Raw genomic sequence first — 24,498 nt, 5'->3', positions numbered from 1 at the left:
AAGATTCAGTGCACAAGCGCAGATGCTTAATTTTCGAGGACAGCTCACCTAAATGAACATGACTATCACGAACGGCTGTTGTGATTAATAAAAGCCGGCTGACGTGAAATCCTATGCTAAAGGAACCAAGCGTTTCATTACTGTTGAACACAATACCGTGCTGATTTTATTCAACACCGCAAAACCACGGAAATATAACTGACTGTAAAAGCGCACGTATTTGCCCAAAGTCTTCCCCCCCTTTTATGGATTTTTGGTCAGCCGCATCATGCATGAATGAAAAGTCAGATGTTTTTACACCTCTGATCTTTGCTGATGGCGCAGTACAGCTGGGGGGGGGGGGGGGGGTCAGACATCAGGACACCCCGCACTCAACGGGACGCTTCGGTCTTACGGAAAAGGTGTTCGAGCTCCGCCTCGTTCCAGCCCTGCAGACAGCAGCACAGCTAGAGGCTGACGGCACGGTCGGCGTTAGCTTCGGGCCTGGACGGATCGCACCTGCACGCATTAGCATTATCCCCCAGCCATTACACAGCGCGCCGCTACGCTTGACCTGTCCGGCATGGCATAACCACCATGGGAGTTTCATTTGATTAGCGTTCATATGTGTATCTTCTAAAATATATGTATTTTTTTGTGCGTAAGCTGCAAAGGCTACCGCGTAATCTCGGAGCTCAGGTGGTCAGGATCTCAGGGGATCTGGCGACGCGCTTTGCCTCGTGGCGCGGAAGCGGCGCGTTACCGCGGCGGTAATAGGCACCCCCAGGGGACACGGCGGTGGCGGCTTGGACGCCGGTCCCGTTCCGAGAACGAGCTGCGCTCCGCCGCGCGGGAGGGCCTCCTCTCGTCTTTCCCGCGCCGCGCGGTTTCAGCTTTCCAGCCGCTGCCTCCGCCCCGGGGCTCGCGTGCGGCTACAGGACGGCGGTCTGATCGCAGAGGCGTGCCGGTCTGAAGGGCACCGTTTCTGCCAGGCTGGGAGTGGAGAGGCGTGCGTCTGGAGCGCCAGGCCAGCTCCCGTGGATAGGGGGCGCCACTGAAGCCGAGAGGACATTTAACCACCGCCTCTGTCTTACTTTTGACACCGTGGTCATGGGTGATGGGCTGATTAACCCCTCAAGGTGTGTGAGACCACAAATACGCGCTTAGAATGTTCTTGATGTCACAGTTACGTCTGCCAACTGAAGGTGATGGGAGTTCTAGAACACTGACTAAGAATTCCAAAAGATAATTCCAAAAGATAAGGGATGAATGCTTCTCTCCCCTGCTCTCACAACTGTTTTAGTGCCATACAAACACGCTAAAGTGGGGAACTTCCGTTTGCTGCCATTGCTCTTGCGGATACTGTCTTTATAATCTCTGAAGTCAAAAGTGCAAAAGTCCCATGACAGCTATTGGGACACAGCCCTTGGTGCCTGGGGTTTCTCATAGAGATAAGTTATGTAGTGGTAAGGGGGGTCTGTTGAAGAGCTTGTCGCTGTAGAAGTTTGGGTGTTGTTGTAAGGACAGAAATGGATCGGTTGGCGTTGAGACATATCCGGGACAGGACCGATCCCTCGCACAGGCAAACTCAGCTTTGTGTCGCTGCCAACATCATGCAGCTCATTTGGGCTTTGCAAAGGGCCACAGAAATGCACCATCAACTGGGAGGGTGGGGGTGGGGGGACAGGCTCCGGGAGAGGAAATGAGATTGAGGAGCTTTGCCAAGTTTTTAAATCAAAACACAGAGCGTACATCAGCCCCTGACCCTGAAAGCATCGATTCATACACAGCTAATGGGCTACTGTGGGCCTCCTCTTCAGAGTGTGAGAAATCACTGAAGTATTTACTTTGGGAAAAGCTCGAAGAGCGTTGTTCTGCAGAGCTGGCCGCAGAACATCGACACCCCGCAGCCGACTTGCTGACTTCATTACAACACGCTACGCTCATTACAACACGCCGCGCTCATTACAACACGCTATGCTCATTACACCACGCTACGCTCATTACAACACACTATGCTCATTACAACACGCTACGCTCATTACAACACGCTACGCTCATTACAACACGCTGCGCTCATTACAACACGCTACGCTCATTACAACACGCTGCGCTCATTACAACACGCTGCGCTCATTACAGCACGCTACGCTCATTACAACACGCTGCGCTCATTACAACACGCTACGCTCATTACAACACGCTGCGCTCATTACAACACGCTACGCTCATTACAACACGCTACGCTCATTACAACACGCTGCGCTCATTACAACACGCTGCGCTCATTACAACACGCTACGCTCATTACAACACGCTGCGCTCATTACAACACGCTGCGCTCATTACAACACGCTACACTCATTGTTCCGCTCTGTAACCTTTTTGACAGACTTTTCTCGCCAATCAAAAGGTTTCAGAGCTGAGTAGCAAATGTCACACATGATTATATTACCCATGTGACAATTTATGCCGTGACTGTTTCGGATTGTACACTGTCCCTGATGATGATGCAAATCAGCGTTCCACAATCTTACACCATGGAGGGCTGAGAGTATGCAGGTTTTCATTCCAACCAATCACTTCACCTGCTGATTTCACTAATTAACTCCCTCCTCTCCGGTTGAAGGTGAGTTACTGAGCAAAATCAGCAGGTGTAGTGATTGGTTGGAACATGCATAGTCCCGGGCCTCCATGGCACGTGATTGGGCAGCACTGATGTAAGTCAGTGAAAGCTGTGAGTGTTAAGGCCCTGTTGCTCTCGCTTCGCAGGAAGCCAGCTGAAGCGCACGCCGCGCCCTCCTCCATGTTCGGCCCGACACTTCCATGGACGGCAAACGGGGGCCGCCCCGCTAATTCTGACGCCTCCGGCAGCTCGTCTCTAAGGTAACGCCCCTCCCGCCGGTGGGACGAGGGACAGAGAGAGAGGGAGAGTGAGGAAGAGCGAGCGAGCGAGAGAGAGAGAGAGAGGAGGGATTTTTTAAAAATGCCGGCCGGGCTTCGGGCCTTGCTCCTGATGGCGCTCTCCAGGGGGGTGGTCCTGCTGTCGCCGGGCGACCCCGGCTTCGCCCGCAAGGACATCAAGATCGACGGGGACCTGGTGCTGGGCGGGCTCTTCCCCGTGCACGAGAAGGGCCAGGGCATGGACGAGTGCGGGCGCGTGAACGAGGACCGCGGGATCCAGCGCCTGGAGGCCATGCTGTTCGCCGTCGACCGCATCAACGCCGACCCCGCCCTGCTCCCCGGCGTGTCCCTGGGAGCCCACATCCTGGACACCTGCTCCCGGGACACCTACGCGCTGGAGCAGTCCCTGGAGTTCGTGCGCGCCTCGCTCACCAAGGTGGACGACACCGAGTACATCTGCCCCGACGGCTCGTACGCCCTGCAGGACGGCAGCCCGCTGGCCATCGCCGGCGTGATCGGCGGCTCCTACAGCAGCGTCTCCATACAGGTACCGGTCTCCATACCCACGCCCGCTTCGCCAGGGCAACGCAACCAGGAAGCATGGCTATAAAAGCGTGTGTTCCCAAGCCTTCGCTTGCATGGATTGCATTTCATTTGTAATGCATGCTACTTGTCTCTTTTTCTGCATGGATCTTACCTCTGTGCCACCTGCAAAACAGATGTACGCCTCCACCATTTTGCAGTTGATAGAAACATTTTCCGGGGAGGAATTTTGCACTTTGCAACCAAACCATTTTTGTCCATCCCTGTCAGGAAGCCTGTGTTATTGTGCATTACTGTACCTACTCTCATTATCTTAATTATATAGTTTATCACTTATCACTAACGCTGTCTAATGCAACATTTGTAGCCATGGTGCACAGTTTTTTCAAATCTAAACAGTTCCTCCTCTAACGCACGTATGCAGTTTCATTTTTTGTGTTAGTTTTCACTCACTCTGCAGATCTAAGCACAAATCACAGGAGCGGGAGCAAGTGGGTTTTCTGTTCTGGGCTGGGCAACTGTGCACATTTTGGAGGAAAAGCAATTGAAACGACATCCACATCATCACTTTTAAGACCGTGCCGCGAGCAACTCCGAATCCCGCTTCGCTCCGTCTCGCTCGCTCGCTTGGCTTCTCGACGCGAACCGCGTTCCCCGAAGAGCTCCGGAGCTCCGCAGAGGGGACTCCGGCAGCACTTAAGCCTTTTGTGCCTTTAAACCGCAAAGTAACTGCTTTATAATTCACCACTCCCGTTTGCCGTGAGAGTTCGCTCGCTCGTCTGTCTGTCCGTCTGTCTCAGTCTCGGCCCGAGCGACTCTCAGCCTCCTTCCACTACTGTGGAGCTGCTGCCACCCCCAGCTAACACACAAAACGTCAGTGGAATGTTCAGCCAGTGTTAGGACATGACAGCGACACTGTCAGGACGTTTTCTGTGTTAGCTGGGACATTACCCCTATCATTAGCGCATTGTCGTGCGGTCGCTTCCCAGTAAGCTCTCGCACCAGAACTGATGGAATTTGCATAAGTTTTACATAAAAGCCTCCCCTCTCTGTCTCTCTGTCCCTCCCTCTCGCCGCGCGACACAAAAGACTTCCCCTTATCTGCAACGGAATCCGTCGTTTCTGCGCTATTCTGGATACCGCTCGTCGCTCCTGGAGGGGAGCCAAGTGTGCTCTGACCTCACCGCACCCTCTCGGCTCACCGCGCCATTGTTACCCGCCGCGCGCCTCCTTTTATTTAGACTTCTGTTCCTGTTTGACTTTTTTTTCCACCTCTTTTGCTTGAGCAAATGTTTTTCTTTTTTATCACGTGCGACTGTTTTTTTTTTTCTTTCTTTTTTTCTTTTGAAGCCCCTAGACTAATTCAGGAGGCAGATGAAACTATGTAAATGTGTGTGTTAGGGCACGAGGAACAAAATAACTAAAAATGCTAACTGTCACTGTCACGATGGCTTGCAGTCCAGTTTGCTTGAAAGACATATGTGGAAACAAACAGGGATAATGATAAAGGACTACATTCATAAAGCAGCTACTATCTCATGATCTCGAAAGACTTAATAATGCTAAGTAGTAGTAGTAGTTGGAATAGAATTAGAGGTCACCAGGAATTAATTATATTCTATTCAGTCTGTTCCACATACCACCCAGGTTTATGAATGTTAAAAATCAGTTAATGCGCATAGCTATAGAAATACTCTCAAAAAGTGCAAACCCTGCCTTCTGGTCATATTGACAGGCTCAGTTACAGCAGGCAAGATCAACAGAGCACAGAAAAAGTATTTTGAATCCAAAACAAATACAAATACAAATACGTATTTGACCCAGGTCTGCACTCTGCTTACACATACAAAACCTGTATACAGTTTGGCTATGTATGCCTATGCACCGAACGCTCCCGTGGGGGGAATGAGAGAAGAGAACAGAGCGAAGCGATGGCCTATGAGCGGCGCTCAGAGCAGCTGCCCGTGAGCGACAGTCTGGATGATTGTGCCGGCAGACACCCCGTCAGCGCAGTCAGAGTAATTAAGTCAATCAGCGTCACGCGGCGCTAATGCGGAGGAGCCACGCGGTTAATCTCACCTCACTTATCACACTGCTTCTCGGTTGCCAAAGGAACCCCGACGGAATGCTGCAGCGTGCCAGGCGGTTCGAAAGTAAACTGTTATGACTGCCAACGGAAATCCTCCTTCAGTACTTCGGCCGGGTTGAAGCCGACGCATAAGACAATGTATCAAAGAAATTCAGTGGTGCCGGTACGATGGCGTGGATCAGCTTGATTATAGAAAATGTGTGTCAAAATAGAAATGTGTTCATTTGGTTAATAGTGTAACTGGGCTGAATCAATGGCAGAGGAGAGATGTTGGACGTATTGAAAGCTCCTTGTTTCGCCTCCATTTCACAAGGCGGCCATTTTACTTGATCTTCTGCTCGGGTTTCCAGGTGGCCAACCTCCTGCGGCTCTTCCAGATCCCCCAGATCAGCTACGCCTCCACCAGCGCCAAGCTGAGCGACAAGTCCCGCTACGACTACTTCGCCCGGACGGTGCCGCCCGACTTCTACCAGGCCAAGGCCATGGCCGAGATCCTGCGCTTCTTCAACTGGACGTACGTGTCCACGGTGGCGTCGGAGGGCGACTACGGCGAGACGGGCATCGAGGCCTTCGAGCAGGAGGCCCGGCTGCGCAACATCTGCATCGCCACGGCCGAGAAGGTGGGCCGCTCCAACGCCAAGAAGTCGTACGACGCCGTGGTGCGGCAGCTCCTGCAGAAGCCCAACGCCCGGGTGGCGGTGCTGTTCATGCGCAGCGACGACGCCCGCGAGCTGCTGGCCGCCGCCTCCCGCCTCAACGCCTCCCTCACCTGGATCGCCAGCGACGGCTGGGGCGCCCAGGAGAGCATCGTCAAGGGCAACGAGAGGGCGGCGGACGGGGCCATCACCCTGGAGCTGGCCGCCCACCCCGTGGCGGAGTTCAACCGCTACTTCCAGAGCCTCCGCCCCCTCAGGAACAGGCGCAACCCCTGGTTCAGGGACTTCTGGGAGCAGAAGTTTCAGTGCTCCCTGGCGCCGGGCGGGGACGGGGCGAGGGACAGGGAGAGGGACAGGGAGAGGGAGCCGTGTGGGGCGGACCTGGCCATCGACGACTCCAACTTCGAGCCGGAGTCCAAGATCATGTTCGTGGTGAACGCGGTGTACGCCATGGCCCACGCCCTGCACGAGATGCAGCGGACGCTGTGCGCCAACACCACGCGGCTCTGCGACGCCATGAAATCCCTGGACGGGAGGAAACTGTACAGGGACTACCTGCTCAACCTCAACTTCAAGGGTAAGCCATCCTGGAGCGTTAACCCACTGAAGAGTAGAAGTTTGGAATGCTTTTTCAAAATTATATGTCAATGTGCTAGAACTCCATTGCTTTCAATTACCAGTAGTGCTTGTGACTTCAGCATTAGAATGTTCAGTGTTCCGTTAACAACATTCTAATCACATATTTGTGACCTCACACCTTAAAGGGCGTTGCAGTTGATCTGTGGAAACATCCCACATTGCTGCATAACTGTTAGTTTCGAATCCATTTCAGTAGTAGAGCGAGCTCTGAGGTCAGAGCGGAGCGCAGTCGTGTTTCACACCATTACGAGGCTGATTATTTTGCAGTGCTTCTCTCTGTGGGCTGTAGACTGCGAAAGGTGCAAGTAAACAGCGCTAGCCGAGGGTTTTATGTTCCCCTGCTGAAATATGCTTATTTGGCACTTAATCCGTAACTGATAGCGGTAAAGAGGCACAAAGAGCGCCGGGCACACAAACGGCCCTTTTAGCTGGCGGAAACGCAGCCCCGCCCCCCCTCAGCCCCGCCCCCAAACCCGGTGAAGGCCAGGGGAAGCGCCGCGGAGAGCGTCGGAGTGGGACGGCGCAGCCGGCAGTGCCACTCTCTCTCTGAGCACCGACTTCATATTTGAAAGATCGTCAGATGGAAGGCTGCGGGGCTGCTGTCTGGTAGGGTAGCGTGAGAGGCGGCGCCCGGCACCAGCCCAGCCCACGGGAGCCATATCCGTTTTCAATCCCGCGAACACGGCGGGGGGAACTGGGACAGGCAGACCCTCAGAGGTCCCGTTCCCACCCTGTAATTGAGACCGCCCTCCTAGCGCACACCAAAACACCCAGCGTCAAATCAACTCCAACAGAGACTCCCCCTCAATACCATATGTACTCTGTGAGAGTTCATTTAACACTGAACTGTGTGCCCGGGCTCACCCCGCCATTTTTGTCTTCATCTCCAGTTGCAGGTAACGCCATAAATCTGAGTTAACTTCAGCTTAAAGCCGTTGAGAGACTCTGGAAATGAAAACAGAGCCGCATCATCGCTGATTGGAGCACAATTAGCAATTACGCCCTTGGTAATGGCTGCAGATAACTGCGCTGGTAATGATGATTACCATGATGGTGATGAAGCAGGCAGAGTCAAACTCAGCTTTCTAGAGGGAACTGATGGCTTGCGCATCTGTAGGTGTTGTAATTAGGTTTTTTTCCCCTGCTCCTATTGGGGGGGGATGGGGACGGGGACGGGGGGGGGAGTCGGTTAACTTAAATTGGTGTTTAGAACACATAGGTACATATTTAAGGTAGGGCTGTCAGCTGATCAAAAATATTGTGGGATATTTTTTTTTTTTTCCTGTTAGCTGAATGTGTTGGTATATTCATCAGATTATTTCATCTGGTGTTCGGTCCCATTAAATGACTGAATTCCACCACAGGGTCCTACAATATGGAATATTTCAGATTCAGATCCTGGAAGTTTTATTGAAATTTTTGAATGTGTCCACAGAAAGGTTATTTTTAAGTTAGTCTGCTTGCAAAGGCAAGTAAGCCATTGCTCAGCTTGTAGGTGTCACATGTAAAATTAGGCTAGTATTTGCCCTGTAAATATTAGACTTTTTTCTTTCATGTTGTCTTCTGCAGCGACCTCAATCCAAAGTTCAGCTTGTAAATTTCCCTTAAAGGTCTGTGCCTCTGAGCACTGTTGGTCAAACAGGCAACTGGCTGTCGTACGCTCTAAAAACAGATGTGTTAAAAACACATTACGTCACTTTTTAACACGCCTCCATGTCAAGTGAAGGGCAACACATTTTGTGTTACTTTCAACACAGTTTAGTGTTATAAAGTCTCCCTCTGTAGAATGAATTGTACAAAAGTAGTAACTGTGACACAAAATGTGCTGAAAGTAACGCAAAGGTAGCAACAGAAAAAGTGTGCCTGATAGCAACACATCCTTTTTTAGGGTGTCAGGAAAACGGATCAAAATAAACAGATTTTTTTTGCAAAAATAACACAGCCAGTCACAATATCTTTCAATGGACTCTTTCAGTAGGTATAGGAGGATGTTGCGTGTGCAGTTGTTTGAGCAGGAAGTGAGGTCAAGATTGTGACCAGATCGTATTCCAGCTAAATCTAGATTCAGTCTGGATATAAGATGCACATTAATGCCAGGTTAAAGGGGATCATCAAACACAGTATGCTAGTATACACAGTATACTAGTATTCAGTACACAGTATGCTAGTGTACACAGTATACTATACAGTATTCAAGACCTAGCATTACAGTACAGTGAGGGACATACTGTAAAACTCAGCAGCCTCACTCAAGCGGTATGATCAGCAGAGCAAACCCGCCTCACCTTCACATCATCAAATCATAATGACACACTGCCACACTCATAGTCTGGCTCCATAGGCCTGACAGTCATGGTATGTAATCTAACTGATGCTACTGGAGGAGGAGGAGGGTGGGGGGTAAGAGATGGAACGGGGTTCGAGCGTGTTCAGGGGTCACTGGCAGAACGCGCACCGATGTGTTTCTGCCTCGGCGCCGCATTCTGAGCACGCTCAGTGCAGCCCGGCGCGTCTAACGAACCGCCCCCACGCCCGCAGTTTATTTACCCACAATGCCCCTTGCCTGCTAACCGCAGGATTCAGAAGCAGAGCAGTGCCGTCGCTCCGTCAGCTCTGTCACCTAAAGGAAGTGACCGCCCTAATAAACGACATACGCAGGGTAAGGTCAAGCCCCGGGCAGCGCAATGCGTGTTTTTCTCCCCCAGGCTGGATACCTCCCCTCTCAGTGACTGTGGAAAGTGCTACTGCGCTCCACAGCCGCATCCATCAGGGGAGTGGAAACAGGATGTGGACACGCAGGAATGGGCAGGACTAGGCTGCGCATGTATATTTCATTAGTTGCCCTGCAGAAGCTTTCGGGCCGGGGACCTGAACCCGCAGCCCGCCAGGCCGAACCCTCCTTCCGCACACACTGAGCGATCTGTTCAGGGAAGAGTCGGTTTGAGATTGAGAAATCTCCACGCAGCCCCCTTCCCAAATCCCCCCCCACCCCCGCCCGCACACTTACAGACACGTCTCGCCCTCACCCTCCACCGCACCCCGACCCGCCGCAAACGGAACGGCGCACCCGGCTCAAATACAAATCTGATCTATTCCCCGCCCCCACACACCCCACCCACACACACACACACACACACGCTTATTGTCTGTGAGCGTAATGTCTCTCTGCGCCAGTGTGTTACTCCTGAAGGCCGATGCACCCGGAGGGCGGTACTGAGCCGTGAGCTTCATGGTAAAGCTGGAAGGCTCAAGGAAGCCGTTTTTTTTTTTTCCCCTGTTCTACCGTGCGTGATGTAGCTCTACGCGGTCCGTGCGGCCTGGCGTTACGGAAGCACAGCGGATTGGTGTCAGACTTGAGGCTTCGAGCCATTGAGAGAGAGAGAGAGAGAAAGAGAGAGAGAGAGAGAGAGAGGTGAATGACCCTTTATCCTGGTTTGGGGGTTGTATCCTTTAGCGCTTGTGCCATAGTTGGGCTGGCACACTATTGTGCCCGACGCACACACTTCAACCCAGAATTGTGCCAGAGGCGGCCGTAGTGTTTTGGAGGCTCTAAACTGTGTTGGAACCGCTTGTGGACCGGGGTGGGTGGGGGGGGGGGGGGGCAGTAGCAATCACTGATTTAAATTTAAACCTTTACTTGTGTGGCCCAGGGGTGGTTCTGACCCTAAACCGCTGCATAGACCATTTACGGCAGCACCCGGCTGTGCTGATTGCATAAGGAACTGTGACTGCGGTGATTCGTGTCGATGGAGACGCTTCCGAGAGGGGGGAAAGTCATGATCATCGCAAGGAAAGAAAGAAGGAGAAAAATAAAATAAAGAATGAAGTTTTCTCGAGCACCGTGCCACGTGTGTAAAAATTCGCGAGAGGAGCAAGAGATCCTGAGATCCGCAGCATAACAGTGCCGTCCCCCGGGGTGTGGATTTCTGGCTGTGAAATTACTGAGACAGATTGTGCTTGATGAGACCCAGAGTGGGTGTAGAGTGCCAGCAATAATAAAAAATTTCAAAAAAAAAACAACAACTAAATACGCTACCCCAGAAGCTTTTGTTTGCCTGGCAGGAATTTCAGCCATTTTGCCCGACTGCTTGCATTTTCTTTCCCCGGCCCGATACGTGGAGTTTGGGAGGACCACCCGAACAGGTGGAAAAGATGAACGGAGCGTTTAGCCGCGATGGGCATCCAGTTACATCTGCCCACTGATTCCTTTAGGATAATTTGCCCTGATTTCTTTCTACTGAACTGCCTTTTCTTAACAAACGCCAGTATATATATATATATATTTCTACCTAAATAAAATCAGGCATGATTTCCCCGATGAGTAAGTACACACAGAGCAACTGAAGCATCCCAATAACCATGAATCTGCCCTGAATCCCAGTCTTAGGGATCAGCATTTTTTCCATGGGGGGTGATTCATTCCCAGTAATAATGAAAGCCCCCATTTCCTGACCTTACAAACCTACGTGGGTGTGATACAATGATTTACGATACCAAATTCCAATTAGTCACGGGGCTGATTACGCGGTACTATTCAATAGATTATTCAATTTGCTCTTCATCTGCGATTTTCGCGTTTCTCTAGGCAACATTATGGTTCGACCGATGCGTGAGCTCAACCCGTCTGATACGCGTAAACGCGCTGACCTCCTGTGTGACACGCGTTTAACAGTTCACCCTTGACCTCTGCTCCCTGGACACGACCTTTGGGCAGAAGCGCAGAAGCTCTTTTTTTGCATTTACAGTTTGTCAGCTACAATTAGTACCTGCCTGCGAGGCTTTACACGACGCTGGATGAGCCAAAGTACAAAAGGCCCACGCTTGGGAATTTGACGCGAACAAACAGCCAGGAGTTTTAGCCAGCCATTTGATCAAATATTCCATGAATAACATTAGAATCTTAACATCTTCAGCAGAAACAGGCGTTTCTTCTAATTGCACACTCGGTATTAGCCCTGAATAAGAAATATGTATTCTGACCTGTTGTGGGGGAGGCGGGGGGGGGGGGGGGGGGGGGGGGGGGGGTGTTTAAATCTACAAATCAGCACTATTATTATGCAAGCCATTGAGTAATGCATGGAAACAAAGAGTAAAGGCATTAAGGAGAGCAGTTCTGTTCATTTACGCTGCCTCTTATTTTAGAAAAATGCAGCTTTATACAGCTTGGGATTTTTTAATGTCTGAAAATGACAACCCATAGCCTTGGGCTGAACGGTGGTGCAGTGGGTAGCGAGAGAAGGTCCTGGGTTTGGAACCAGTCCCTGTGCCTTTCTGTGTGGAGTTTGAATGTTCTCAACCAGGTACACTGTCCCGGGCCCTGGAGGAACGGGGCCCAATGGTCTGTGAACTTGGGGGCAAATATTATCATCCTGGGACCGGGAATAATATAATAGAATTTTGTCTGGGGCGCGGGAATTTCACCTGCCAGTCCTGTTCAGTCGAGCGATAAAGAAACAGCACAATAGCAGGCCTCTGGATGAGATTAGAACCTGCAAGCCCCCTTATTTAAAGTCAGTTTATTCTACATGTTTTTCAACTTTGGCGTCACTTGAAGTGAATTTTCTTTGTTTAGACCGCAACCCCCCCCCCCCCCAAATGCCCCCAAAGCAGCCATTGTAAAGGCTGGCTGGTTGTCAGAAAGGATCCAAAATATCCTTTGCTGTGCAATAAAACTGCCTGGGCCAATCAAAAACGTGCACTAAAACTGAAAGTAATGTTAAAAAATAAATAAATAAAACCCCAGGAATGAACTATCCCTTTAAGCAGAGTACTTCACACAGAGCGTTCCCTATGAAGCGTGGAGGGCAAAGTGGGGGGCTTTGAAGTGTCGACAAAGACAGAGTTTCTCTTTTTCTTTTTTACTTCTTTCCTCCCTACAAGCGGTTATTTTTTTTTTTTTAAATGTACTTACACCAGGCTCTGTACCAGCCACTCTCCATCAGAAAGAAGCAAGAGAGGAAAAAGGAGATGAACTGAACTGCACATCATCAGCGAATAATCTCCTGTTGGGGATTGCGTTTGTATTGTCTGCCATTTTAAAATGCTACTCAGAAAGCCGGTTAAAACCTGGCTTTTGTGGACGCTGGGACATTCACATGTAAAACAGAAGGATTTACAGACAAACTGCTCACAAACACAAAGGCATTTTTCCCTCTTAAAGCAGCTCTGGGTGTTTCTCAGTAATGCGATGTTCCATTGAGCTGATGTACTGAGCTGGGTATTAAGCAGTGTTAGCTCCCATGGCCAGATGCTATACATCTATTTTACAGTTTGCTATTTACTGTACAGTTAAATGGCTAATAACCGATACACATTTTATGAAATGTAAGCTACGATGAATGGCATTCTTTCATGGGGGTAAAAATCTGTGTTGTTATCAATTTCACTGCAGAATTTTCATGTCACTCCCATTGTGTTATGGGACTTTCTTATAAACTTGTAAACGCTCATTCTGGCTGCTCGGGAGATGTCCCATGGGCAACATGTGGAACGGTTTGGGGGGGGGGGGGGGGGGGGGGGGGGCGCATGCCTTGCCCTTGAACTCCGTCGACAGGTGCGGCTTCACGAGCCGATTTCTCCGCCATCCACACGGCCTGCCAGGGCCAGCTCTAACACGCTCAGCTCTCCCCGCCGAGGCCAGGCTGGCAGGACTGTTTCATTGTAAATACAATGTGTTAATTTCCACCCACGTCCCCCAAGGCCTGTGTGTTGCCTGTGAAAATGAGCTCCATTTCCACTATTAGGTCTCTGTAGTAACAGAATGCAATTTAATTGGGTTGCACTAATCCCAGTCGGGGCCTAACCTGGCTGCTCGGTCTCCCCGTAGGTCAACTGGTGTGGGGAAAAAAAAAAAAGCAAAAAAAAAACGTGCAACACTCTCCAGCTGATCGCTCAGCCAAGACATTCCTGAGGGTTCAAACCTGAAATCGTTCACTGTGATTTGGGATTATGAGCAAGTGTGCACACAGCAAAATGTTAAATCGGCTGTTACCACTACGGCCAGAGTGGAATCTGTTAGAGGTGAATCAAGACTGTTACAGTAGTGCAGTACAATACAGTACAGTACTGTAACCAACACTGTTACATTTTACTGTGCAAATATATGAAATAACTGTGAGGAATGAAATGCATATAAGTATACATAATGAGTCATATTTTACATGAGGACAAAGGGCCATAAAAGTGACAGAATGCAGCATACGGTATGCGCATAGTAATCAGCAAAGTAATCTGGCAACGCACTGCATTTCACTGTACCATTTGAGCACCCAATAAATAAAAAGTGCAATTGTGGTGTAAATAAGTTACTTGCAAGGGTATTTGTACGGTTTTCTACCTTTGTCCTCTGTTGAGAACAGCGACCATTGGATTTCCTGAATTCATTTACCGAAGCACAATCTTCTTTACCTTTTAAATCTGGCATCATCTTTGCGATTTTGGGGGGGGTAATCTGAGCCTCCAGTTCCAACTGATAATTACTAGACTGGAGGGGGTAGGAAGGTGAATATTTTAAACGTTATTGTGGGCAGCCTTCCACAACATCACTGTAGTAATATTTTATTTACTGTACTGGGAGCTACCGCAGAACCACCCGGTCTTCGCTTGGTCCTCCTCTGCAGCACCCCTCCCCCCCCCCCCCGCGCCCAGTTCTTACCTCCTCTCCGGTGAGTCTTTACAGGTGTAACACGAGCCTCCGTAAGGGTTTCTCTCCATCGGTAATGGCCAGACATCACTTCCTGAAGAGGACATTACGTTACTGTAAAATATGTATGTACACATGCATGATGCATGATTACAAGTATACACATTTGAATGCATACAAATATATATTTTCTGTGCATGTATGAGGTATAATTTTGGTCCGGAAGCACTTGTATAGTATGAGGACATATGCTACATTTTAAAATAATGTTTAGCAGGCACCAGTCCAAGACCACTTACATACAGTAGCATATGTGTTTTTATATTATCCATTAGTGCAGCTGGATGCTTACTGGGGCAGAACAGCTTGAGCGATGAAGGTAATTTAAACTGCAGCCTTGAGGTAACAAGCCAAATTCATTTGCCATTATGGCCTATTGTCTGCGCATACACACATACACAGATCTATAGGATAGAAGCCTCATGAAATTATATATGTCGGTGTTTTGTGCTATCCCAATCAACGTTACACCTTTTTAGCCCACAGCTTTAAAAGGCTATAGCCGTACAACAGAGCCTGGCTTTAAGCACAATTGATCAGTTCCTGTTCTTCAGTTTCAGTTAACGGTATTGCCTGAAGGTAGATGTACACTTCTCTCATATGTCGCGCATGTATCAAATTTTTTTTTTTAAATCCACGTAGCGGTTGTGTATATAGGTAATTGGATTTCCACTGGTTTTAACAGTCGCTAGTTTTTACGAACCTCCGCAGGTAAGCCTACGCTTTAGAAGAATACGGTCCATTACATGGGAGCTACTTCATGAAGTGTCTACATTTATATTGGGAGTTGTAAAATAATGGCCAAGTGATGGCCCGTTCTTGAACAATTCATCGATACTATAGTATTATGTAATAGCCTAGTAGTACCTAGTTATATAGAATATTTTAGATTCCGGTTTGGGAGTCACCCCACTGCTTTGTCGAACATTAGACTCAGTATCTTGAATTAAAGCTCTAGTGGTCTCACCCTGGGTCAGGAATGAGTCAGGAATCACAGCTTTCATTTTTCAAGCGAGGTTCAGGAAGACTTCAATGAGATTTTTAGGCGCATCTCTTGCGCTCGAGCGCCTGTAGCTCGCGCTAAACATAACTGTGAGAGCGTCACAACTGAGTCTCGAGCCAGGAACTCGCACACTTTGCCTATAATGAAATGTGTTATAATGTACTTGTATGAACGCATGGGTCTCTACACCAAAAAAGGTAGGGTGGAAAATCTTTTGTTTTATAGATTTGGGAACAAGAGTTTGATTTTGCGGATTGAGCTGTCACACAATGCAACGTGTAGTTCTAGGTCTATATTACAGTCTCTTATGTACTAATGTGCTCAAACGTCTAACACGTTGGCTATGGAAATATCGTACCTGTCTGGTTTTCAAAAACTTTTTAAAAATAAATTTACTGGGTCGATATATTTTCATTCTCCTCACAAAATGCCCAAGCAATGCCAACTTGTTTCCTCTAGCCGACGATATTATTTTCACTAATTAATGTTGTGCCTGTGCGAACATGAAATAATTACAGTTCAATTCATCTTAAGTAGTGCTACAACTTGTTGGTTTTTACTGTCTTAATTGCCGGATGATGTAGGTCTTCGAGAGCATAGATGTAATTTGGTATGCGTGTGTGTGTGTGTGTGTGTGTGTGTGGATTTAAATTCTCATTGGCTCAGGAAATGGCTTTTTTGAAGTTCCGACATTTTTGGCGTTACGATGCTGCCATCCAGCGGTAAATACTCCGTAATTAACAACAGGTGAATTGGTGTCAGAACTCATCCTTCAGTAAGCGATTTAAGGGAAGTCAGCTCTCCAGTATTATTGACTTTCCAATAGATCAGTATCTACGAGTCACAATAGCACAGATATGATCGTGAGAACATGGACACCTGCTTTTTTTTACATTTTGTTAATGTGTTTGTGTGCATGCTTCGGTATTTATTGGATTGCGTGTCTTTTTACTTGTTAAAGCGTTGCCCTTCTAAACGTGAACAATTTCTTCATTGTCAACACATTTTATTCAAATTCATCTGTCAGTTCTTTAGCTTTCCTTTTCACAGACAGACACACATAAGGGAGTGATCTTTTTTTTTTTAAAAAAAAAGAGGCTATTACTGTGAGCATCATCTGCATGTGACAGACAGAGAAATGATAAAGAACAGGAGGCAAGAGGGAGAAGTCAGGAACCTCAGATGACATCACTTCGGCCTGTTCTGTAGAGGAGCCAGAGGCTTCCCTCGAGTCATTTTTCCATCATCTGTGCCTAAGATGGAGTCTGGCACCAAGCTGGCAAGCTGGTCCAAGTGTGACAATCATGGCCTCCGTCCAGAACATAACGGGAACAAAAATCGATGGAGGCAAAGAGGTCACAAGAGAAGCTTTCTTTTCGTCAAAACTAAATTTGGTGCTCTCCTCTGAAAATGTAAATGCTGTGTGATGATTTCCCAGATCGGAGCTAGCGAGAAGTTGTGCGCCATACGATGGCTGTAACAAAGCTGTAAAAAATTTATTTCAGAAACAGATTTTTTGAAATATGAAATATATTGTGCCACTGATGAGTCATTTAAAACTGGAACAGCTGTAGTATGCTTACACATCCAAGCACAGTACCTGCTTTCAATACCAATTTTAGAATACCAAGAACCTTCAACTATACAGTGGCATGGCATACTGTATGATTTACAAATGTACTGCAGTGGTCATCAAACTGGGCACTATATTATTGTGACTGTATGACGCTGACATTTCTAAACATTGAATTAGCTGCTTTGGATGTGGCAAGGCTCGGATAAAGAAGATCATTGTGTTGCCATGTGCTTGTGTGAGCCAAGGGACTTGAATCCTGTTTTATCCTTTGCTACAATCTGGAGCGGTTTGGCATGAATTGGAGGGGCGGTGGGGGTGGGGGTGGGTGTAGGGGGACTTCTTGTTTGATTTTTGTGACTGCCAAATGAAAAATTGACAACTTCTAAAATTACACTGCAGCAAAATTGAACAGGTTCTGTTTCATTTGTGTTCAGTGTAGTAGTTATCGACCTCCTGCGAGACAAATTATTCAACTTTTCTATTGCAGGCTTTCGCTGGATTTACATTTTGTCAGGAAAACTAGTAACCACTTTTGAAAGTAATTTGCTTTTCAGCAGAAAAATTTAGATTCATTTTCATGAGTAATAATTGAATATTCATTTCAGTTTTGGTATTTTTTTCCCTGCTTTGCTTTTGGAGATAATGCAATGCCATATCTTTCAGTGCTCCATCGGTTCTTACTATTACAACATTTCTCCAATTTCAACAAAGAAAGGTAACATTGATGAGACGGTGCTAAATTGTCTTTATAGGACTTGGGGGAAGCAAAAAAAAAAAACACCCCATGTATATATTTAGAGATAATATAGATATTCAATTTAAATAATAGATGTGAAAAACATTCTCTCAGTCTCTCAGTGACAATAATACTGGCAGCAGGAGTGGCACAGTGATTTATGGAGCTCATAGGCACAGAAACTCTGACATGGCTCCCCAGAGTCGTTTCTGTCAACTGCTCGGCCAGGTTCAAATCATAACGGATCACCAAACCACCACAGTGTAGGAGTTCCTAGAGTTCCTTTGGCTTCTGTGAAAAGGAAATGTGTTGACGTTTGGGGCTTAAAAAAAAAAAACGAGCAAAGCATTCGTACACGTGACAGTGAATTTATAGAATCGATCCCTTACATGCAGTGATCACCCACGCTTTAAAAAAATAAAAAAAAACCCAGATAAATCTCTGAAATATATACGTAGGTTCTCACCGGACTGGCTCGCAGAGTTTAATTTCCAAGCCTCCCCTGGTGCTGACTGCCTCTCCTGGTTCCATTAGCTGCAGACCCACAGGAGCGCATTGTCCTGACTCCATTATAACGCGCTGTCATCTTTAATCAGAGGGGAGAGGCCGTCAATAGCTTCAGCACCGTCTGCCTTTCAGAAAATTTGCTGGTGCATTTTGGCGCAATATTTACAAAGAATGAAAACCAAGTATAATTACTATATAAATCTTTCTCGAGAGATTTGAAATGTTTGAGAGAGGAGCAGGGTTATTAAATCTGTATCACTGTTACATCCCCTGCCTCTGCTGGTCTGGGTAGTGCAGGTGGAGGTAATTACCTAACTGCTTAATTGCCTGATTGCCTCCACCTGTCTATGGCCCAATACAAGCCCAGTAGTATGAGGCAGGGGATATTTTCTTTTGGGGCTTTTGTGTTTGTGTAGAGATGCTTTCTTTGGGGTCTTCTTTCAGGTTTCTTTTATGTGTGGTTTGTAGTTTTTGTGAAAATCATTTTGTTTGAACTTTGTGGGTTTTCCTTTGTTTAGTTTGTTAGTTGTTCTAATAAATGTCTGGGTTTGTGTTTTTAAATCAAGTTTTGGATTGTGTTTTTGGTACATTGGACTTCTTGTTGTGGCTTTTCGAGCCGGGCCGTAACAATCGTGCATGAAAAACATGAAAAAGGACGTGCAAAATCTCATATAAGCTGTATCACACTGTATTTCACAAACGGGAACAAATCTATAGCCAGTCTTTCATCAAGTGGCAGAGTCTCTGATAAAATTCATGAGAGATACTCTTTAAGGAATTGAATTTTCCTTGAAAGTACGAGTTGAATATGCTATGCACACCCCAAGAGACCTACACTTACATATATAAATGAATTTAAATCTACCCAGGGTTGGTATGTATATAGAAAGCCCATCCCAAGGTAAATTTAGACTTATTTGTATGCATTCAATATTTCCTTTACCTCGGGTGTGTTTCTCTCTTTCCCTTCAGCTCCTTTCTCTCCTCCCGGGGTGGACAGCGTGGTGAAATTCGACGCCTACGGCGACGGGTTGGGGCGCTACAACATCTTCAACTACCAGCAGGGGGCGGGGAAGTACTCCTACGTGCAGGTGGGGGAGTGGGCGGAGTCGCTGAGCCTGAGCGGCGAGCTGATTCGCTGGCCGCGGGAGGCGTCGGCCCCGCCCACCTCGCAGTGCAGCGACCCGTGCGCGCGCAACGAGATGAAGAAGATGCAGGCGGGCGAGTACTGCTGCTGGATCTGCACGCCCTGCGAGGACCACGAGTACCTGGCCGACGAGTTCACCTGCGCCCCCTGCGGGGCGGGCCAGTGGCCCCGCCCGGACCTGACGGGCTGCTACGACCTGCCCGAGGACTACATCAAGTGGGCGGACGCCTGGGCGGCGGGGCCCGTCGCCGTGGCCTGCGCCGGCTTCCTCAGCACCGCCCTGGTGGCCGCCGTGTTCGCCCGCCACAACGACACGCCGCTGGTCAAGGCGTCGGGCCGCGAGCTCTGCTACATCCTGCTGCTGGGCGTCTTCATGTGCCACGGCATGACCTTCTTCTTCATCGCCAAGCCGTCGCCCGCCACCTGCGCCATGCGGCGGCTGGGGCTGGGCACGTCCTTCGCCGTGTGCTACGCGGCGCTGCTCACCAAGACCAACCGCATCGCCCGCATCTTCGGCGGCGGCGCCAGGGAGGGCGCCCAGCGGCCGCGCTTCATCAGCCCCAGCTCGCAGGTCTTCATCTGCCTGAGCCTGATCTCCGTGCAGCTGGCGCTGGTGTCCGTCTGGCTGCTGCTGGAGGTGCCCGGCACGCGCCGCTTCACGCTGCCCGAGCGCCGGCAGACGGTGGTGCTCAAGTGCAGCGTGCGCGACTCCAGCATGCTGCTCTCGCTCTCCTACGACGTGGTGCTGGTGGCGCTCTGCACCGTCTACGCCTTCAAGACGCGCAAGTGCCCCGAGAACTTCAACGAGGCCAAGTTCATCGGCTTCACCATGTACACCACCTGCATCATCTGGCTGGCCTTTCTGCCCATCTTCTACGTCACCTCCAGCGACTACCGGGTAACACAGGATTGCTTTTCCTGACACGGTAACATGTGCGGTGTTAATTCAACTCCCAACAGAGTACGTATGAGTCCAGCAGGGACCCAATGTTCACTGTAGGAGTTGCTTTAACACTGGACACTTTACTGTCAACCACTGTGAAATAAACCTGACACTAACTTAGTATAAAACAGAACATAAGTGTATAATGAATAGCCACAAAATAGCTTGTTTTTTTCATTGTGATGAAACTGCAGGGAGATATACCTTCTGTTCCTTATTGAGAAAACAACCAAGCCCCCCAAAAATAGAAAATCTTTTAAAATAGCATTTTCTACATTATAATACTTTGGCGGTATCCGACAAGATATGCATTAGCATTTAATATTTCAGCCCATCTACATGTATGCGGTAATCCTGGATTCTTTCTCCCCAAAATACTGTTGTTTGACGGCCTGCTCGTGGACAGCGTTCTGGATATCGCTGATGTGAAACTCGAATTGTGAAACCGGCGCGAATAAATGTGTATTTTTGAAGGCCACAGTCAACGTAGCAACGTGAAAAGACCATTTAAATTACAGGAGCTGGTCAACTCCAGGGAATACTTGAGAGAGTTGCTGATGCAAGTAGAAGCCCTCCATTGAAATCCTTTAAAAGTCAAACGTATTCACGCGCGGTAAAAAAAAAAAAAAAAAAAAAAGAGACACAAAGGCTGCCTCATTATGCCGCTCGCCGGTGGAGTGTGTTTAATGCCGGCTTGACCTCGCAGTACGAGAACGGCGATTATTCAAGAACAAGGAACAGCACAAGAGCGCTCTGCCCAGGAGCCAAAGAGCCAGCGCAACAGTAATTCGCACTGATAATCACATTTTGCTTTATAGTCGCGGCTTGTGACCTTCACAGGTGAAGACTGGCCTAACAGACGTGGGTTTCAGTTAAAAAGGCGTGGGGGGAGGCTCAGGCAGTCGCCATGTTAGCTAATTGCCCGAAATGCCTGTTTATACTGTTGTTCTCCGCCACTTGCAAAGAAACTTAACGCCTCCGCCATTTTGATTTTAGTTTACAGGGGAGGTATTTTTGTAATGTATACGTAAGTGCTTTCCTTCCCCGTCACCTGACCGGGAGCGTGTCTCACCCCCCCCACAGGTGCAGACCACCACCATGTGCATTTCGGTCAGCCTGAGCGGCTTCGTGGTCCTGGGGTGCATGTTCGCCCCCAAGGTGCACATCATCATGTTCCAGCCGCAGAAGAACGTCACCAGCCACCGGCACAACCCCGCCCGGTTCAGCGTCAGCGGCCCCGCCACCACCTACTCTACTGGTAAGCCCCGCCCCCCCCCAGGGACGAGCTGTCCGTCACACACCACGCACGCATTATAAATACCTATTTAGCGTTTAGTTCATATGTAATACTCATTCGTTTATATAATTTATTTGGTAGGGACAATGCAAGTTAACATAGTACCACTTCAACTCGTTACCAACAAGTTGATGTAACTGATGTACCGCACACAGATTATAGCTATTGCTAGTTTCCAGCTCCTACGGGTTTTGTATGGTACCCAGTGAAATGTCCACTCTTTAAACTCTAGCAGTACGTACGAGTCCAGTAGGGACCGAGTGCACTCTATAAGAGCTGATTTAAAGCTTAACATGTTTACTGCGTATACACCTCCATGCCACGCGCAAAAGCAATCGGTGCATCCACCATTTTATGATTGATTATAGAATTTTGGTAGCCATTCGCCCATTGAAAAATGTCAAAGCGCTCAGATTTGGGGGCAGGCGTGGACATCCTCCGAGCTGTGTTCTCACCCCTCCCCCCCCCCCCGTTCCTTTCCCCAGCTTCCGCGGCTGCCCAGTACGTTCCCGCCATCTGCAATGGGAGGGAGATCGTCGACTCCACCACGTCCTCCCTGTGACCTCCGCTTGACCCCTGACCCCAGCCCTTAGACTGTTAGCGAATTTGCACATATTGTGCACCTCCTGTGAACTAGTACCATTTATGTAGAAAGTGTGTATTAAATTATTTTTAAAGGCTGTACATAGTAACTGACATTGTTGTAGAGAGAGAGAGAGAAAAAAAGAAACATTTCTAGGGGTGTTTTTCAGGACTTTTTTTGATAGTTTTATTATGCGTTGTAAATAACCATGAACTCCATTGTAAAAATTCATTTTTTTGAATGGATGTAGCAGGCAACCAACTCTCTGCTGCACTGGAAATACTGAACAAAAGATTTTGGTCTTTTTTTTTGTAGGCTTCATTGTTACAATTAAGTATATGCATTTATATGTTGTATATAATATGTACATTACTTTTAACTGAGGGTTAAACAGCACAAGTTGATGATATTAAAAAAATTGACAAGGCATAAGAGAAACCTGACTGAAATGCCCCATTAACCAGTCATGATCGTGGATAATTACAATATTACCACAAGACCACAGAACAACAGCAAGCAGTCACATGGTAACCTGGGTCATGTCTTAGGCTAGGGCTGTTAAAATCCAGTCTCGAAGGGCCACGGTGTCTGCAGGTATTCGTGTTTACTTTCAATCAGTAGCCAATTAAGGCTTTGAGAATAGGGTGAGTGTGGACTCTTTAGCCAATTAAATTAATGACTTGTGTGTGGAGACACCAGCAGACACTGCGGCTCTCCAGGACTGGAGTTTGACACCCCTGCCAAAAAAAAATGAAAACAGAGGTTGGCCTGCCAAATTTAAATGTGACCTTTAGTAAAAATTTGAATATTTAAAAAAAAAAACTAAAAAAAAATGGCTTTTTGTGCCTTAACTTGTGTCTCGTAGTTTTATACTGAAGCTGTGTTACATCGTCAGTCTGTACGCATATAGAATGAAGAGACTGTACTTCTCCTTTGTATGGGCTGGTTTGCATTTGCGCTCGATTTTTACGCTATCGCTTATTTTTTAGAGAAGCAGGTGCATCGGTTAGATTCAAATTATGCCGACTGCTGCTCAAACAACGGGCGAAAGAGTTGTGAGGAAAAAACGCGAATGTCTGTGTTATTAATGTCAGGTATTTATAAATGAAAACCTGTTGAAACTAGTCTTTAGAAGTGTCAGTTCTCAAACAAGGCCGTTGAGACAAAACAAAACCTGAGGCAAGAAGAAAACACGCAAAAGAAGAGTTCCCAAAGCCATTCACATTTATTAAATTATCATGACAACAAATAACAGTTATAAATAGTCTTGACATTACTTTGTACAACTCAGCTTTAAAGTACTACACGATACAAAAAAATACAAAAAAAAGTGAACGTTGGTACTTGCGTATCGGGAAACATCGCCCTTGAGCTGTCTGTGAATTGTCTTCCAATGAATCAAGCGTTGTCAAGCAGGGGCAAAGAAAGGGTCTTTTAAAACTCAACTGGAACACCTTCCCTTAACATTTTCCTGCATATTTTTCACGGCAAGGAACCCAGCCAACGCACCGCGCTCTCCCAATGTTACCGGAACGTTTCGTCAATGTTATAACATTGCCACTACATGACTGCAACATTGTGAGACCGTTTTGTGTTAGCTGGGTTTTGTGTGACCTAATGACGACTAAATTGAAAAAAACCTTAAAACACTCATGTCAGTACTGAAAAATTGTCCCTCGCTGCGTAGCATTACTAGGGGGGTAAACTCAAGCCTGACATCCTTGTCCTGATATGCTTTATGAACATTTCCAAATGTTTTCATTAGTCTGTAAATGACGAGAAATGCCTGTATTTGTAATGTGTTATTAAGTATTAATTATTAATGTATTAATTAAGCAAAATCAGCGTGACTAAATGTGCCACCATCACAGCGTCCCAGATCAATATTTTACCCGCGGTTTTCTGATCGGATTTGACGGTGTCCGCAGGCCTCAGGTCAGGCGTGGCTGTTTTTCGCGTGAAATCACCACGGAAACGGCACACGTTTAACAGAGGGGCCCCTTCCGCCATCTTGACACAGTTAGAAATGCATCGCTTTTCACTTAAACCAGGAAAATACTGGTCGGGCTGTGCCCAAAGGCATAGTGTAAGCCAAATCATTCTGAGCCACGTTTCTTACCCACGTTTCTTTTATGTTTGTCAGTCATTGGACGTGACAAACATAAATGTTTTCATCGCCACCTTTGATTGGCTC

At 47.8% G+C, this 24,498-nt stretch overlaps 2 protein-coding genes across 2 annotated transcripts in view; one reads left to right on the top strand and one right to left on the bottom strand.

Annotated features, from left to right (window-relative positions):
- sema3d (sema domain, immunoglobulin domain (Ig), short basic domain, secreted, (semaphorin) 3D) overlaps positions 1-14,546 on the bottom strand; it is a 132,074-nt gene extending 117,528 nt beyond the window's left edge. Inside the window, exon 1 of the mRNA XM_035401877.1 lies at positions 14,465-14,546. Within this exon, the coding sequence (XP_035257768.1) occupies positions 14,465-14,540 (76 nt within the window). The 5' untranslated portion in view covers positions 14,541-14,546. The remainder of the gene's footprint in view (positions 1-14,464) is intronic.
- Positions 1-24,104, top strand: part of LOC118219054 (metabotropic glutamate receptor 3-like) — a 37,619-nt gene extending 13,515 nt beyond the window's left edge. Inside the window, exons 3-8 of the mRNA XM_035401876.1 lie at positions 2,752-2,865; positions 3,010-3,430; positions 5,866-6,748; positions 19,307-20,379; positions 21,508-21,682; positions 22,207-24,104. Of these exons, the coding sequence (XP_035257767.1) occupies positions 2,786-2,865; positions 3,010-3,430; positions 5,866-6,748; positions 19,307-20,379; positions 21,508-21,682; positions 22,207-22,283 (2,709 nt within the window). The 5' untranslated portion in view covers positions 2,752-2,785 and the 3' untranslated portion in view covers positions 22,284-24,104. The remainder of the gene's footprint in view (positions 1-2,751; positions 2,866-3,009; positions 3,431-5,865; positions 6,749-19,306; positions 20,380-21,507; positions 21,683-22,206) is intronic.
- Positions 24,105-24,498: the final 394 nt, after the last annotated feature.

This window comes from Anguilla anguilla, chromosome 19, assembly GCF_013347855.1.
Source record: "Anguilla anguilla isolate fAngAng1 chromosome 19, fAngAng1.pri, whole genome shotgun sequence".
Lineage (NCBI taxonomy): Eukaryota > Metazoa > Chordata > Actinopteri > Anguilliformes > Anguillidae > Anguilla > Anguilla anguilla.
This window is presented reverse-complemented; position numbering and strand designations above follow the sequence as displayed.